This window comes from Dromaius novaehollandiae, chromosome 3 (assembly GCF_036370855.1).
Source record: "Dromaius novaehollandiae isolate bDroNov1 chromosome 3, bDroNov1.hap1, whole genome shotgun sequence".
NCBI classification, from domain to species: domain Eukaryota; kingdom Metazoa; phylum Chordata; class Aves; order Casuariiformes; family Dromaiidae; genus Dromaius; species Dromaius novaehollandiae.
In genome coordinates, this window is record NC_088100.1 from 56,843,490 (window position 1) to 56,861,888 (window position 18,399).

The window sequence follows — 18,399 nt, forward strand, 5'->3', positions numbered from 1 at the left end:
GTAAAAAAAAAAAAGAAGCCAAAAGCTGCTCAGTCAGGTTTAGATCACAAGGGACACTTGGAAGTCTCCCTCACACGGTATCTTTGCTGATAAAACAAAGGTCATTAATAATGAGCAGAGAGAACAGCCCTCCCAAGTGGTGTTCTCAAGCATCAAGGCTTTTAACTGACCCACAGAAGGAAAAAGCTCATTCATACTGGTTTTGAAAAGAATATGGGATCCTCTGGATACAAAGTATTTATCAATACCTTGAGTTACACCTCTGATACTGGGGTACTGGAAGATACTACCTTAGGGCAACCACACTTCTCCTAGCAAGAAAACTGAGGGACTAATATATTCCTTACGATGTTTTCCACATGAAAAGATTTTCAAAAGAGTACCTACAGCACTTTAGCTATTGGATGTATTTACAAATCACATGTAACATGACTGTCAAGAGATTCTCCCTAGCTAAACAAAAATGCTTTTCACGAGCGTCACTTGCCAGCACAGGGAACTCAGAAGTGAAGCACATTTTAAATTGCAGAAAGTGAAGCATTTTAATTTCCCTCAATATGAACTAATTAATAAAAAAACCCAAACACATCAATCAATAAGTGATGTAATCCCATCACATGATCTGCTGATACTATTTATTTTAAACCGTTCTAAATTAATAAACCTGACAGACTTCTACTAACATATAAACTAACCACAAACTACATGAACTATATTACAACATAACGTGGAAACAGATGAACACTATCCTGTTGCAACTCCCCATCTCTACTAATAATAGAAGGTTCTGTCCTCTTTTATCCTTGGATTATTAAACAGGCGACAAAGATTTACAGGACAAATGTGCACTCCCCAGTGATCACTATTGCACAAGTCCTTTCCCTCACACACGTCCAACATGCACACTTAGAGGAACTAGGTTGCTTTCCAAAGAACTGTTTATCTCTGGCAAAACAGAAAACACACTTATAATAGAGAATGGCTCATTAGTTAATTGTTAACTCAATCACTTCTCCTTATTTAACTAAATAAGGCTTGGTAAAAAGTAACTGGAAGACTACACAGTCTTTCAGTCTTTCAAGCTATGACAAGTCGAATCTGGTAGATTTGGAGGAAGGAAGAAATGTTGTCAGACTTGATTCTTCACTTCTCTCATCATATTCTTCCCTCCTCTAACCTTAAGGCACAAGGCAGGAGAAACTACTGTTCATGGCTTTCTTTCATTCACAAAGACATAACTGTATCTAAGTGAATGCCATGTCATCAGCATGAGAAGGGTTTCTTGAGTACATCTAATCAATAGCATCACAGATTTTATTGCAGAAGTAGATATATTGGCCCTGTCATTCAAAAGTTGGTGATGAAAAGATCCATCAGACATATCAGACTACAGTGTTCACTGGCTATGTCAGTATATTTAAAATAAAGATATTTCAAAGACAAGAGGTTTAGCCTTGTTTCTTGGCTCCACAAGGAAGATGGAGAAAAAAAACATGAAATCCATAAAAGAATGCCATGCTTTCTTAAGGGAAAACTTAACTTGATTAAAAAAAAGTTATACACAAAAAACACTTTTATATGAAAAGTCTCACTTCAATTTATAATGCATGAACTTTCAAAGAATTATATGAGAACACCTTTAAAAAGCATCTGCTAATCATAAGGTTGGAGACATTTTGTTACAGAGAAAAGGGGTAAATCTGAATAGCATGTTGACCTGAGGAAAATAATATTAAGGATTCATGCCTTCTGCCTTTATAGACCAAGTTCATTAATGCCCCTTCTATTGTGCTGCAATCATTAAAATCACACATTCTGTTAATGAGCAATACAAATAAAATAAGGACAATTAAGGGAATAAATTATGCTGCAGTTACCTCATTATTAAAATATAATTATATATAAGAGGGCATATTTACAATGAAGATGAAAATACAATGCAAAAGATTGCAAGTGTTTATTATCTGGATTTCCAAAACCCATGAAGTTCTCCCTTGCCTAACAATCACATGACTGTAAGATTTAATACATTCACTTGGATTCCACTGGAGTGTACTAGATGAAATTTTTAACTAATACACATTGTCGAGGCAGATGTCAGTAGACTGACTGCAGTCTACAAAACAGGCTATCTTCAGAAGACTGTAATACTAAGCAAGCACATTCTGCCTTTAAAATTAAATAGCCTCAATTTGCATATCTGAAAAAAAGGATTTTACTCTCTGAGTTTTCCAGGTGTTTTCCTGTGGATAGCCAAACTCTTGACCAGAGCACCGTCACTGTCTCTTGGGGCCCACTACCATGAGGCGTTCCAGGGAACAAGTGTAGGGCTAATAAACATTCTTCCGAGTTTGAATGCACATACAAAAGGTCTTTGGATCTGATAATATTTAGGCAGTTTATTCACTTATAGCCATAATAAGCCACTGAAGAAACTGGATAGTACCATATGCACATAAGATCGCTAAACAAAGCAAGCTTTCTTTTTTTGCCTTTTTGAAGTATTCAGATACCTATTACTGTAATCTTACCATATTTTCCACAGTTATCTGCAACAGGAAAACAAACCATTTTTCAGTAATGGTATATGATATATATGTACTACGTTGAACAAAGAAAATTTTTGCAAAGCTCCCCCCATAGGCCAAATCCAATCCCCTCCCGCTGCCCACAGTCCACACCTATTCCCAGTAACCATATTTCTCCTTCTGCTTTTATGCAAGCCAACACCCACTGAATATCTTCAGACTTACTTTGGACTATACTTTGGAGTATTGATATTTTTTAGGGGCACTAGGTTGGTTATCCAAGGTAAAAACTTGGAACTTTGCCACTTTTTCATCAAGCAAACAACACAATATCACTCTCAAATTCACAGAAAACTCAGGTTTCTAAATAGAGAGAACATCGCTACATAAATGCTTGAATAATGCTTTAGGCAGAGGCTCTGAAAATGTGCTATGCATATATTTTCTTGACAAGCTGTAAAAGCTCACAGCTCATGGATGTATTCACTTTGCTGAAATATTAGATAAGTTGCCTTGATGCCATATAATTCATCAGTCTGAAAGAAAAAGTGTTACCAGTGTTTACTTAATTCTTTTGTTAATATAACCCACAGCAATTCAAAGAGTTCAGCCTTAAAAGGAAGGTGGTTAAGATCTGTAGTGTCACACTTTTCAGATAATTGCTCTTTCTCATGTCCAGGATGACTGGGTACACCCATGTCAAAGAAATAAAGCTGGTCATTAAACTAAGAAAATTCTCTTTGTGTGTAGTATGTTAAAAATTTATTAGTTTGATTATTGCTGTAAATTCCTTTTTTTCTAGGAATTGTGCTCTGACAGCAGTCTACATTCAGAATCTTCTACAGTACACTGACTACAGAGAATTTTGCATGAGTTCCTGCATACCCATATGTTCAGGCTGTACAAAATAGTGGCTGAAACAGCTTTCGGCATTCTTTTACTGACCAACATAATCTGACTGAGAAAGTTTCTAAAGAAGTCTAAATCTGCTTTGAAGTTGAACTGACAATTTGAAAATCTTTCTATAAACAAATTAGGAACTGTCTATATACTTTCACTTTTCTATTCTTATTCCCAACTTCTTGCATAACATTTCCATTTTGAATAAAAACCATCGACTGAAAAGGGGCTTCAAGTGAATAAACTTCGTTCTAGAGGAGTATCAGAATAGCTGCAATTTAAGGAATACCAGATCAGAAAAATCTGCACTGTATGAATGAGAATTGTGAGACTCACTTTTATGTGTCAAACTGTTTAACCCTCAACTAGAAAACAGACACTGAACCTCAATTAGAAAACAGACACCTAGAAGCGCCCTCAGAAAATTACACTTTCTTGAACCTTCAAGACTCAAAGGGTTTCAAATACACAGTCTCCTTCTGGATCCAAACACAATGACCTAGCAAACATTCAGGAACGATGAACCATCCACGTCTGCGAAACTACTGAAGAAAAATCTTATGTGAGGATACTTACTTCCAAGGTAAGAATTACAAAAAATAAGTTCACACTAGGAAATTACTTACCGCAGAACTGAGTATTTCACCTTGATCAAAGGACCCAGTCTGTACAAATGCACTCTAAAGAGCATTCTTTATAGGCTGAGAGACATTGGCTATGCAAAACCACATCTAGTTTCCCACAGAACATGTCTTTGACTTCTACTGCATGCACATCACTAACAGAGCAGGAAAACTTGAACAGGAAAGTTGACAGCTGAGCCTTTGCAGGATTGTCCTCCAAAATAATAGTTGGAAATTTGGAATTCATACTTATTCAAAATGAAAACAAACAACTACTAGAAAACAATGTATCATCATTAAAAATATATAGATACGCCTATGTTTTTTTGATTAAAAAGACTAGGGAAATGTCTATAAGTTTAAGTTTTAAACACAATTATACACTTAATAACTAAAAGAATTTTAAAACCACTTAAGTACAGTATACACATAGAGAAAAATGTAGCTGTAAATTGCAGAATTTGCTTAACATTCAGATAAGCAGATCTGTAACTCCTTTGAACTATAAAAGGAATTACAAGACCTCAGAGTATAACCTGTAAGCTAAACAGATCTGCAGCTCAGCAGCAGTGTTCTAAGTGAGTCATGCATGGTACCCGACCAAATAACGCACGATGATATCTGACCAAATAACCAAGTATATGGCTGTGTAGACCCTGTGAAGAGCTTAACATACATAGCTGCATTTAGTTGCATTAATGGTGTTAAATCTAACAAAAAGAAATGTTTGTAGACAAATGTTTCACCATGATTAAACTGTCATAAAACTTCACTTTCAATGATAAGACATCACAAACGCATAAATATTTTGCTTCTACACAGTGGTGAAGAGAAATGTAGATGTGTTCTAATTAACTTTTTAGATATTTAAATCTGTTCGACACCTGATACTATATTTGTTTTACCTGCTACTGAACTTGATATCTATCCTTGATGGCATTTGATCAGGGAGCATATCAACTACATAAGACAAGGTTTATTTTATAGAACACAGGTGTCTGTAGTCAGCAGTGCTGAGAAAAAAGTTTAAGGAACTTAGTTTCAAAAGGTACTTTAAATAAACTACACACCTTTCACACTAAAATAATATAGGTAAGAGTTTCTTGCAAATTTTAGTACTGCAAACAATATGACACATGCAACAATAAGCCAGAATTCCAAGATCATTTCAACAGCGATCTCTGAATACCTATGTAATAATACAAATTTGCTTTGTGCTGGCAGTTGAATCAGTCACAGTTAAAGGTTGATATGCACCTACTCTCTATTATTTGCAAAAAATATTTGTATAGCAAGCCCCACATGCTCTTGAAAAGCCATTAACCACTAAGAAAACACACACTTACATTATTTGTGATAGGCACAGGCACATTTCATAATCCCTAAATTGTATCTTGTTTTCTTTTATACAGAAGCCAACGAAAGGGGTAGTGGCGGGGCGGGGGGGGGAGGGCTCCTGTAAAATACGGTAAAGACTGAATCTGCTAAATATGAAGTTAAGTATGAAGTGCTGGTATTATTGAGATTCCAAAAGCCTCTGTGGAAGAAAAAAGCCTCTACTGAAAATGACATTTAAACCTTTTAAGAATCTTTCCTTTATTTGGTTATGACTTAATAATGAAGATATCTACCACTTTTATGGTAGATATGGAAGTTTCCACACTAAAAATAAAATATTAATCTTTTCTTGAAACTTGGCAGTGTAACTTTATATATGAACTGAAAAAGAGGAACATCAAACATTCCCTGGATTTCCACTTGCTTTTTGACTTGGTCAGGGTCCAGTAGAAAATTTCATTTCTGTGGTGAACTGTAAAGCTCATCTTATCTGCTTAAATAGGTGGCTTCTTCTAGGTGATTATGGATGGACTAGTTACATTGCTTATACGAGCAGTTATGGGTAGTTCAGTTGCTTCACAAGATATAGGCCTTGTTAAAAATATTATAAGCATTCAATGCAACTTCAACACAGGATTCATGAATTTGTGTAATGCTCTGTCTTACATTATGGGAATTAATTGCTTCTACATTCAGGCCAAGTAACTCATTTCTGCCTACAACCTACAAGGGTTCCCAATATCACAGCAGAAGTCTCTTCTTTTACCTCTTTAAGGCAGCACCTTACAATGGTAGAAAACATTCTAAAAGCAAAACGAATATTTTAAACTTCAAAACACCTCACTTTTCCTTATCCCTAATTAAATGAGTGGGAGTTCTGTCAAGTCTTCTATGAAGTCAGCATAATCCTGAATACCTAATAACATCTTTATTTGCTAATTCCATCTTAGGACTTCTCACTCCTATTCAGCTAGTGACTTCTTCCAAAACAGTACTTGTAACTCCAGATTTACAGGACAAAATCATACACCTCCCAACTCCAAATTCTGTCACTGTTCATCTCCTCCATGCTCATCTTTATCAGCAAGTTGTACTATAATTTATGATTATTAATTCCATAGTATACAATCATTTTATTCTGATACTATAGTACAAACACGGCTAAAGAGAGCTAACTTTTCAGTACATAATCCATTGATCCTTAACCTGCCCAAGCAAGGTTATCAAAATTTTCTATACTATGAAGTACAATCCAACAGAGATTTTATTTTAACTGTACTGTATATACTGTATAAACTACTAAAAAAATGTGAACTAATAAATTTATGTATTCTTCAGCTTTGAAAAAAACAACAAAATAGAGAAGCTATGATTTCTTTGTTAAAATATTGTAACACATTTAAATGAGCATGACAGAGTGAGCAAATTTGAAGTGTTCCTTCAGGTTCTAGAAATATTTGGGATTCAGTGATACTGTCCTTCTCAAAATGAGTATTGGTGAAGATAGTGACAACTGAACTGACACATTGAAAAAAAAAATTGACTGCAGGAAGACTAGACAAACCAAAGCCTCATAGAAGCATGATATAAAATACTTTGTTTATTTTAGTACTTTGGTACGATTTTTGTTTTATGCACTATGATGGATATACCACATTTCCTTTTCAATCAACTAGACAAAATAACAATAAGCAATTTCTATTACTGTTTATCATATTACAATATATCCATTTACTGTAATAAGATTAGATTCATTGGTATTCTCACTTTGTAGGATGTAGTTTTCATTCAATCTTCCTATGTTCAAGAAAAAGTGAATTTCATCTTCACGCATAATAAAACCCAAACAACATTAGCTTATTGGAAGCAATGAATACAAGCATGTTGTATCCTATTTAGCTGTTGTGACCGAAGGATAAAAAAAGAACATCTTACCTCAGACCAAATATATGTGCTTGTTCATAACTGAATAAGGAGTGAATTTTAGCTTCTGAATTCAAAATTATAAGCCTGTCAATGATATCCTGCCAAAAGTAGTAAAAACAAACAAACAAACAAAACTCGTGCATGTCTTCAGATTTTTGTATACATAATAGTTTCATAGGGATGTTTATTACAGAATGAAATCTATGATTAAGAGAAGAAATACCTTTAAATTATTTTTGTAACAGGAGGTGCTTTCCACCATAAAAGTCAAAGGCAAAAAGAAACAGTACAGAAGACTGGGAAACAAAACAACTTGCTAAGTAGGAAAAAAAAAATTCCCAAACATACAAAAAGATCCTAGCATATCAAGTATTCTACTTCATATTTAATATTAACCCATGATAAAACTGTTTATTATATAGATGAAATGTGTATATATCTAACTATTTTGATGAAATTAACATAGAAGTATGATTAATAAGCCACACCAGACCAAAAGAGCAATACCTTTAGCATAACACCCTCCCTAACCCTAGATAGGACTAAATGCTTTGAAGCATGGCTATCAATCCTGTGTATAGCAAGGTCTAGCTTGGATGTTGAGTCTTATCTCTTTCATCTTACAGAGTCTACCATAATAGACAATGACCTAAGGCGGTTTCCTATTTCTTCCACAAATCCCCTCTGGTTTACTGCATATCCAAATTGCTTCTAAAGCAATAACTTCATTAAAAAAGAGTAAGAATCGCACAAAAACATCCATTGATGTTATCTTCTTAGAAACCGATTGCTACATTATGGTCAGAAGAAACAAACTGCAAAGTCTTTAAGGGCTTTTTAAAATCTGGATTAAATCCAAACTATAATTTCTGTTTATTTCTTTTTTTCTGTTTCTGTATGGCCAGAGACAGCAGAGGGAATTATTATTCAACTGTTTAAAGCAATGCGTGATCAATATCATATTGGAAAAAATTTAGGATCCATACTTTCATGAAACCAACTAAAATTTATATTTCAATAAATACAATGAAGTAAACACAAGTAAAATGCACAGTAGCACAAAAAAATTAAAATTTTCTAAAGCAAACTGTCATCTTAAAATGTATTTGTATTTAAAATAAAGTGAAACCGTATTTTACCTATTAGATTTTTGGGGGGAAGTTGGGGGAAAGAGCTGCAAAGAATGTGCTTTCTCCATAGACTAGAAAAAATTCACATTAAAATTCACAATAAAACAATTCAACTTTGACCTCAAGGCTGTTGATACATTATAAAAAAAATCAGTAGCTGGCAATAAAATCAATACAATTGATTCATTTAAGGTTTTCGGGCTTTTTATATATTTGCAGGTACAGAGAGTCAAATGCCAAGCTATATTTCTTTGGCAACAACTTCCTTCTCTCATCTATGCATCCAGGCTTGGAGCCTGTAAAGCAGGAGAAAGGGGAGGCAGAGGTATAGGACTACTGGCAAAAGAGTTAAAACTTTGAATTGGGGTATCAGGAAGGAAGATCAGAGGGTCTGATCAGAAAAATGTGCAGATAAATCAAAAAAAAAAGTTAAATAAAACATAAATATTATGGTAGAATGTTATCGAATTTAAATACCTAAGAGTAAAGTAGCTAAATATAAGTTAGATTCTCCATAATCACTGGAGAAGAATTTCACCTAGCTGAAAAGTGCCTTTCAAAGATGCAGATTCGGAGGGTACATTTCAAGCTAGATTCTCTTGCAACTCTGTACCTGTGAAACCTCTCAAAGGTAGAGTGGAGGCATGAAGAAGGATGGTGATTCACCTGCTCCATTTTATAAAATATTTGTACTCAACAAATTTAGGGAAAAAACTGGCATGGATTAAGAAAAGGCCATATCAACTTTCTTAAGGCAACAAAATCAAAACCTAACTAATGAACTATTAAAAGTAGTAAAAGCCCAACTGATAATCTGTTCAGCCAATGATTTAACTAGTTAGCCACAAATACTAAGGGGAGAAATAATGTTTAAATCCTGTATGTTTAAGAAACAAAGAGCATACTAAGTTCTGTGCATTATCAAATATGGTTCAGCATAAATAGCACAAGTCAAATTCTGTGGTGATGTGACATGATACAAAAATATAGAAGGACAAAGCATACAAATCAATTAGATTTTCACAGAATGGTTGAAGTTGGAAGGGACCTCTGCAGATCATCTAGCCCAACCCCCCTGCTCAAGCAGGAGTCATCTACAGCACGTTGCACAGGATCACGTCCAGGTGGGTTCTGAGTACCTCTAAGGAAGGAGAATCCGCGGCTTCTCTGGGCAACCTCTTCCACTGCTCACTCACCCTCACAGTAAAGACGTTTTTCCTCATGTTCAGACAGACCTTTCTGTGTTTCAGTTTGTGCCCATGGCCTCTCGTCTTATCACTGGGCAACACCGAAAAAAGTCTGGCCCCATCCTCTTGACACTCTCCCTTCAGATATTTAAAGGCACTGACAAGATCCCCCCTCAGCCTTCTCTTCTCCAGGCTGAACAGGCCCAGCTCTCTCAGCCTTTCCTCATATGACAGATGCTCCAGTTCCTTCACCATCTTAGCAGCCCTTCGCTGGAACTGCCCCACTATGCCCATGTCTCTCTTGTATGGGGGAGCCCACAGCTGCACACAGTACACAGTACTCCAGATGTGGCCTCACCGGGGCTGAGTAGAGAGGGAGGATCAGCTCCATTGACCTGCTGGCAATACTCTGCCTAATGCAGCGCAGGATTCCATCGGCCTCCTTGGCCTGAAGGGCACATTGCTGGCTCACGGTCAACTTGTTGTCCGCCAGGACTCCCACACCCTTCTCCGCAGAGCTGCTTTCCAGATCCCAGGCTGCACTGCTGCATGGGGTTATTCTTCCCTAGGGACAGGACCCTGCACTTCCCTTCACTGAACTTCATGAGGCTCCTCTCAGCCCAGCTCTCCAGCCTGTCCAGGTCCCTCTGAATGGCAGCACAGCCCTCTGGTGGATCAGCCACGCCTCTCGGTTTTGGATCATCAGCAAACTTGCTGAGGGTGCACTCTGTCCCTTCATCCAGGTCATTCATGAAGAAGTTGAACAAGACTGGACCCAGTATTGGCCCCTGGGGGACACTGCTGGCTACAGACCTCCAACTGGACTTTGCGCCACTGAGCTTTGCCATTCAGTCACTTCTCCATCCACCTCACTGTCCACTCATCTAGCCCCCACCTCCTGAGCTTGCCTATGAGGATGTTATGGGAGACAGTGCCAAAAGCCTTCCTGAAGTCAAGACAGACAACATCCACTGCTCTCCCCTCATCCACCTAGCTAGTCATCCCGTCACAGAAGGCTATCAGATTTGTTAAGCATGATTTCCCCCTTGGGAATCCATGCTGACTACTCCTGATCATCATCTTATCCTTCACATGCATAGCATCCAGGATGAGCTGCTCCATCGCCTTCCCACAGATCAGGGTGAGGCTGACTGGCCTGTAGTTCTCTGGGTCCTCCTCCTTGCCTGTTTTGAAGGCTGGAGTGACATGAGCTTTCTTCCAGCCCTCAGGCACCTCTGCTGATCACCATGTCCTTTCAGAGATGAGTGAGAGTGGCCTAGCAACGACATCCGCCAGCTCCCTCAGCACTTAGGGGTGCATCCCATCAGGACTCACGGACTTGTGGATGTCAAGTTTGCATAAATGATCTCTAATCCAATCCTCCTCCACCAAGAGAAAGTCTTCCTTTCTCCAGACTTTCTCCTTGGCCTCAAGGGACTGGGATTCCTGAGGGCTGGTCTTAGCAGTAAAGACTGAAGCAAAGAAGGCATTCAGCATCTCTGCCTTCTCTGTAGCCTTTGTCACCAGGCCCCCTGCCCCATTCAGTAGTGGGCCCACATTCTCCCTAGTCTTCCTTTTGTTACTGATGTATTTAAAGAAGCCTTTCTTGCTGTCCTTGACATCCCTTGCCAGATTAAGCTCCAGGTGGGCCTTGGCCTTCCTACTTTCATCCCTGCATACTCGGATGATGTATGATGGAAGATTTTACTCCAAATCTTCTAGTGGCACTGAAATTGCTTTTACTTTGCTTTATAACCATAGCTCTATCCAGTTAAATGCTTTAATTATTTGCAGTCAGTGACCAGAAATATGGTTGCAATAGACCTCTATGTCTACCTAACCCCCAAAGTTTTCTGAGTACTTAGACCTATGCATTAGATTTAAATTAAGGTTAGATGAATGTCCCCTTAAACAACCTGTTTCCCTTCCATTAACTACTTCGTCCTGGGTGTCTTAGACTTAACTACTGTCTAAAAGACAATTGTGTAAGTGAAACAAACCCCATCCAAAACACCTATATCTACAGCTGTTCAGGTAACTTTCAACAGTAATACCAGTATTGCCATTTTTGGAAACCTAAAATATTCCACCAAACTGTTGAAGCTCCTCAACCATCCAAGTGACATAGGCCTTCAAAAACCACAAAATTATTACTTAAGATCTACCCCAACCTGATGGTTCTCAAATATATACCACCTTCAGCACACATCTCCCCTGGTTCTAGTGCCTTAGGAAACCTTATTACTGAACAAAACTATCCATTAGTGGACATACCAACACTGAGTAGATTGGATGAAAGAATCCTATCACCGCATTTCCTCCTGAAATCAGCTAAACAACAAAACCCTTCCAAACAAAACAAACACTACTACAATACACACTGTCTAAACAACTTAAAGTACCATCAATCCAGAGTTTACACTGAACACTTTCATGCAACATCAATTCAAAGTGCTGACTCATTAGCAAAGATCTAATTTTAACTGCAGCTCAATTGCTTGTGATTTGTAGTAAGAAAAAAAGAAATGGATTGTGGTTGGATAAAGGATAATAGTAGCTACTAAATAATATAGGATATTTCGACATACAGGATATGTAAATAATACATGATAATGCTAAACTACTAAAATAGTAATACTATTTTAAGACTAAAATATGCCTTAATCAATAATTTTCCAATTAGTGATTTTATGTTTGTGTGAATGGTCTGTGCTATTAGGAAAGACTGACTTTCTAACATTTTGTTTGAATCCACAGATAGTATGATAAAACAGTATTATACAAAACACGTGTATAGGCATGCAATTGTATGCACACACACAGGTATTCATATAAGTCACTTTTTCCTGGAAAAACGCATTTCTAATACAAGCCAGGAAAGATCTTTAAATTGGACAACAAATTTCACACTATCTTTAGGACTTCAAAATGAAAATTTAGGTTAACCTGAAGTGATATGTGCATATACTGCCCTCATGCTGTATATAATACAAAATGCAGAAAACTTCAACATCTTTCAGTAATAATAAGAAATAATTTATTTTACTATTATTTTCTCAAGAAAAAAATATCTTTATAGAAGTGTTTATTTTTCTTTCAAAAGAAAAAGTATACTTACAATTATGTCTGTAGGAATTTCACGGAGTGAATACACTCGTTTATTAGGCATATCTTGTTTACTCAGGAGTTCAAAAACTGCAGGATAGGTGAGCAAGTTTATCAGAGACAGAAAAGACTAGTGAAGGAAAAAAGGAAAAAAAGAATGGGTGGAGGAAAGAGGTTATTAGTCAAGTAAGTATAATCAAACATATTTATAAAATTACTTGGCATTTAATTCAAGTTTATTTTCTACGTAGGCTGAACTTGACGTGCATAGAGCTGCCCAAAATAATGCTGCAAACCTGGCAGGTTTATCTACAATTGAAAAGGGCAGCAATATCTGTGAAATAGGTATAAACTGTCAAATTATACAAACAGATGGCTTAGTAAAAGCTGAGGTTTTTTTCCACCGATGTAAATGAAATATAATTCTGAAAATGACTTCAGAATTCTTTTGAAAGCTGCAATACTTTCTTTATTGTGTACCTGTAAAATTCAGAGGCACAGAACGTATTCTAAAACACAGGGATAACTGATCTTTCTACAATATTCAGAGACTTGAACTAATAGACAGTATTTTAAGACTTTCACTTTTGTTGTGATTGCTATTTATTATTTTATACTGACTTTAATGGTTCCTTGGCATTGTGACCCACCATGCAATACAAGAACTCTTTCAGCAAGTCACTGACTAATGTATTTCACCAATTTAGCCCCACATGCCTAGAAGCATGTATAGTTGTGATAAAAAAAAAATCATAAAGGTAAACATCCTAGATAAAATATAATGCTGTATTCTCTGCCAATATAGAAAAATATTATTAAATTATTCTCTCCTCCCTCAAGTAACTTCTCACCTTTTGACAGCTTTGGTCAATAGGATCGACTGGAGTATATCTGGGTTGAGTTATCCTCACGTCATCTTTTCCACATTCCAGAAGAGCCCATAGTTCAGTTACAAGTGCTTTTATAAAGCCTAAAACAAATTTTTGTTCTAATCACGAGAATGGCAAGAATACCAGAAAGAAAAAGTCACACAAAAAAACATTTTATTCCCCCTATGCACAATCCTTCAGTCAGCCTACCTTTCTACAGTGTTCTGCTTATATTCAGCCTAAAATCTACAGCAGCAGTTTGCAAAGAATATTTTGTAAGAGTAGGATATTTATATATATTGCATCTTTCAATGTAAATAAGCTGCTAGCCTTCCTTAAGTTAATTCCTCCAGATTAGTGCTTCTGTAGTGTTGACCCCATGATTTAAAAAATACAAAATTTACTTTAACTCACCAATAAATGAAAACATACCATAATGGTAAGTTTCAAAGCACTGAAAAATCTTTTTAAAAAAAATACTGTTAACTGAATCTAAAATGTTAAATATTAAATAAAAAAGATGGGGAAAGATAGCCATCTAACTCAGAAATCTCCAGATGTAAATGACTATTAATAACAACTTTACAGACACTACACAACCTCTTCTCAGGGTTGAAAATCAATGCTGAACTTGACATTGATTATTTCTGGTCTACCATGTGTCTTTGATGCTAAAGGCCACAACAAGTGACTTAGCTGAGAACCTTAAACAGGACAGATGGAATTAAGTACATTTACTCCTTAATTTCAGAAAGATCCCAGAAGTGTAAATTACAAACAATTAACAACCAGTTTCCTTGACTGGCATAATTTACTTGCCTTTGTGACAGTCTTTCAGTCAAGTATTTTAATTAAACACCAACCACTTCTAGATATTGAGAGAGAATTTGCAACTTCTGTGCCTCATGGACTTCCTTAACAACCTAAGATGCTGCTTTACTTTATTGGTAAGATTCTTGTTAACATACTGACTATGTAGGCCCCTGTATGGTATGACAACAGTTGAGTTATCTGAGAAGGAATCTGAAGGGACTTTTTGGCATGGGCTGGCATATAAGAATTCAGAAAAATCTCAATTCCATCTCACTATTGCATATAAGAACCAATGACACTCAGGTCTGTGCACTCTCTCACTCTTTGAGCAGTCAATAGCCATGGGAAATTGCATACCAGTTACAGAAATCAACACTTATTAATTCTCATCTGTGGATCAATGACCACCTGCAATTTGTTAGCAGCTTATTCTTAACAGTCATAAATGCATTTATGCATATACGGAAAATTTCTGGAAACCCAAACCATGAAAAAAAGATTTTGCATACTGTAAGAAACAAAATAACTGCAGCAAGATAAGTGAATGACTTAAGAAATTGAAAGAACAAATTCCTAACAAGAAGAAATCAAGACATTTGCTAATACTATATAATTATTCCAGTCAGTTCATCTTTTTTAACGTTGTTCTCACAATCTTTTTCTAATGTTGGAAACTATAGCAAGTAACTACTCATAATAAAATTGCCTTTCTAATTACCTGAACTCTGCAGAGCTACTGCACCTGTTGGTGTTGTTGCCATTTGTGTAACAATGACTCCATTACCAAATTCTTCACATTCACTTGCCTGCTAGTAACAAATATAAAGAGCAAAGTGTTAGTGATATCAGAGTGCATGGAACTCTTAAATGATCTTTTAAATGCAGATCTTTCTTATACTTGTTTACAGAATGTAATCTGTGGTATCATTATACTTGAACAGTTCATAAAAATTATCCTCTACAGGTGTGCCATGGTCAGATTATAACCCAAACATATTTGATAAAATACTTCACTTGATAAAGTAGAAATGACAAATAGTATGTTATTTGGGACATACAGCATCAGCAAAGAAAAAAAACTTTAATATTGTAACATCCTTTGCACCATTCAGTAGGACTTCCATATCATTATCTGTTTTTCCGCCTTAAAACATATGTTTTTGGTGTTGAACATGTTAGCACTTTAAATACTGCATATCGTACCTAGATTTTATCACCACCTACCAGCCTTGGTTTAGAAGAAGTTGAACTTAGAACAACAACAAAAAAAATCTTTTGCTTTTCATTTCAAACTTTACAGTAAAATGTTATCATACCTGAATATATGTCTGGCATTCTGAAGATAAGCGACATGCAACAAAATTAAATCTATGTGGCAAGCACCAAGGTTGATGAGCTACATATTAAATTAATTTTTGCAAAAATTAAACAAAAATGTGTTATGGTTTTATTTGCTTCTTATTGTTTTCTTTCTTTTATTTTATTACAGTAATTAAAAAAAAATTATTCTACACACTCTGTAATGCTTACCTGTTTTTTTTTTGATATACTGCTGAACATAAAAGTCACACAGTCATTCATGGTCCCTGTACTATGAAGCAGAAATAGTCCTTTTGGTGTGGCAGAAAAATTTAGTAAGGCATCTAACAAAGTCTCTTCCAATAATGAACTGTAAGAGCAGCATTAAAGTCATTAAAAGAGTTGAAAAAAAAAAGCATGGAAAAAACAACAGAAACACTACAACTGGTTTCTTTGAAAGGCAAAAATGCCTTGTTCACTGGACTATGCCTATGTTATGTTAGTAAAAGCAGTATTTGGGAAAGTTACAACATATACTAGACTATTCTGTACAAAATCGAAACCCAAGCTGGCAGAACTAAAGTTCAATAATGAGAGAGAAGCACGTAATATATAGATAATTCCTTCAGGAACCAAAAGACTTATACCACTCTTAAATGTACTGATGACTTACTATCTGAGTCTGGGCAAATCTTCTAAGGTATTAGTGTGGAAGTTACAAATTGGCAAAGCAGGCACAGAATTTCTCACCAATGGAAAAACACTATGAGCAACTAATAAAAGCTCACAAATTATTAAAACTATTTTTACATGTGTTTGAGGAGAAAAAAGCTTCTGCTAGAAACTGGTCCAGAATTTCTGAAAACAAAGGTGCTGAAAGGTCAAGAATAATTTTGTAACTCTACAGAGACCCATGCTAGGATGACATTGCTCCGATGACATTGGCAAAAGGCTAAGAAAACACAGTGTTATAAGATGCTTCAAACATCAGCGAAGTAGTAGCGCATGTGCCTAAATTAAGCATCAACACTTACATGTGTTTTGACTCTTGACTTATTGATGAGGGAGAGTTTGCACCAGTTACAGGAGTGGGAATTCTTTCTGAAAGCAAACTTGTCTGTGAAAATTAAAATAAATAAATAAACAACCAAATTTACTGTTCATTTACATCATTTTTGAACTAGACCTCCCTAGTTCTTATTAAAAAAATAGCAAAAAGGGGAGCAACCTCTAATCTAGCCTTTGGTAGAAAATATACCATTCCATTCCATTCTTTATCCAGAAAAACTTATTTTCCACTTTTTCCTCAGGTATAAACCATTATAAAGCTGATTATATTTTTAAAGTATTTCTTAAAATGCTTTTTAATTTTTGTTATTTACTTTTTAATTAGACTCCCAAAGTCACAAAATGTCACGCAAAAAAGTATGTATGTATGTTTGTGTGTAGATTTATATATATATATATATATATATATATATATATACACACATACACACACACACACCTCTCTATGCATGTACTTCTCAGTAGCAAATTAACTACATAATTCTGTCAAAAACCCACATATCCACACACACGCACATACATATCCACACACATATATATCTATATTTGATGGGGACAATAATTTAAATGATATCTGAAAATAACTTTTGGGAAAACACCTAATATTTAAGATCAACAATTTAAGCTTTCTATGTTTCTAGGGATGAGAAGCATATTGCACTATTCATTCAAATGAAAGTGAGCACTACACATTATATAATACAGATGTTAATTTCAGTGAACATAGCAAAGTTACAGTTATAAACACATCATCTAATTTGTCCAGAAAAGACTCCTCTATTAAAGTAATTAGTGGCCCTAGATCTGTCAAATATCCTTTATCTGTGCAATATTGTCAGTTTGTCCCAGAATTCTTACCAGGATCTGGCCTGAAAAAAAAATTGTTTGTCCATCAGTATTAAGTCTCCAAGAGACATGTAAAATAGGAGGAAACAAATCACTAGTCTTTCTATTAAAAACTTGTAACTAGTGCTTGCATAAAACTTTTTTTTTTTAAATCAAAGTCCAATCTTTTAGCTACACTATAAATGGTATACTATTTTATAAACCATAGCTGTTTTAAAGCAGGCCAATGATGGAAAACTATTAAAAAACAATCAAGATGGCAGAGTTGAAAACTTGACTTTGGTGTACTAGCTTGTTGGTTCCTGAAGTCCTGAATACGCAAACAGCACTTCAGTCTCAACTTGACCTCCAAAATGACATGAAGAAATGGCATTTTGTCAGTTAAATGTTTGAGGATTTTTTAATTTTACACATTCATCCTATTTATCTTGTATGTGTCAAAACAATTTGTCTAAGTGATGTTCTATACTATAGCAAAGGATTTTAATGCTCACAGAAGTCTTCTGTGTATGAGTACCTGTTACGGTACTTTAGAGCAAATAACTGGAAATGTCCATCAAAAGCATATGAGAGACTGCATACAATAAACATTAGAGTAACAAGTTAGTTCAAGCAAGACTGACTAGTTACATAATAGGAAAGCACCAAAAGAGAGACTTATGTAAATTACTGCATGATTCAGTTAAACTAAACTCAATTCAGCAAAATTCTAGGGTTCTCAATGCAACATTAGTTTCAAAAAGACATTCTTTGCTGAGAAACTTAGT

The 18,399-nt window shown here is 35.6% G+C and overlaps 1 protein-coding gene across 4 annotated transcripts in view; it reads right to left on the bottom strand.

Annotated features, from left to right (window-relative positions):
- Positions 1-18,399, bottom strand: part of TBC1D32 (TBC1 domain family member 32) — a 98,102-nt gene that overhangs the window by 54,359 nt on the left and 25,344 nt on the right. For 2 of the 4 annotated variants that reach the window (XR_010388349.1, XM_064508927.1), the window contains exons 18-23: positions 16,753-16,835; positions 15,950-16,088; positions 15,138-15,228; positions 13,589-13,707; positions 12,751-12,867; positions 7,325-7,413 (exon numbers count right to left, since the gene is read on the bottom strand). Coding sequence is in view for 3 of the 4 variants with exons in the window: in XM_064508927.1 (XP_064364997.1) it covers positions 7,325-7,413; positions 12,751-12,867; positions 13,589-13,707; positions 15,138-15,228; positions 15,950-16,088; positions 16,753-16,835 (638 nt within the window). In the remaining variant the exon portion in view is untranslated. The remainder of the gene's footprint in view (positions 1-7,324; positions 7,414-12,750; positions 12,868-13,588; positions 13,708-15,137; positions 15,229-15,949; positions 16,089-16,752; positions 16,836-18,399) is intronic. The other 2 variants (XM_064508929.1, XM_064508928.1) reach the window with 2 other exon arrangements.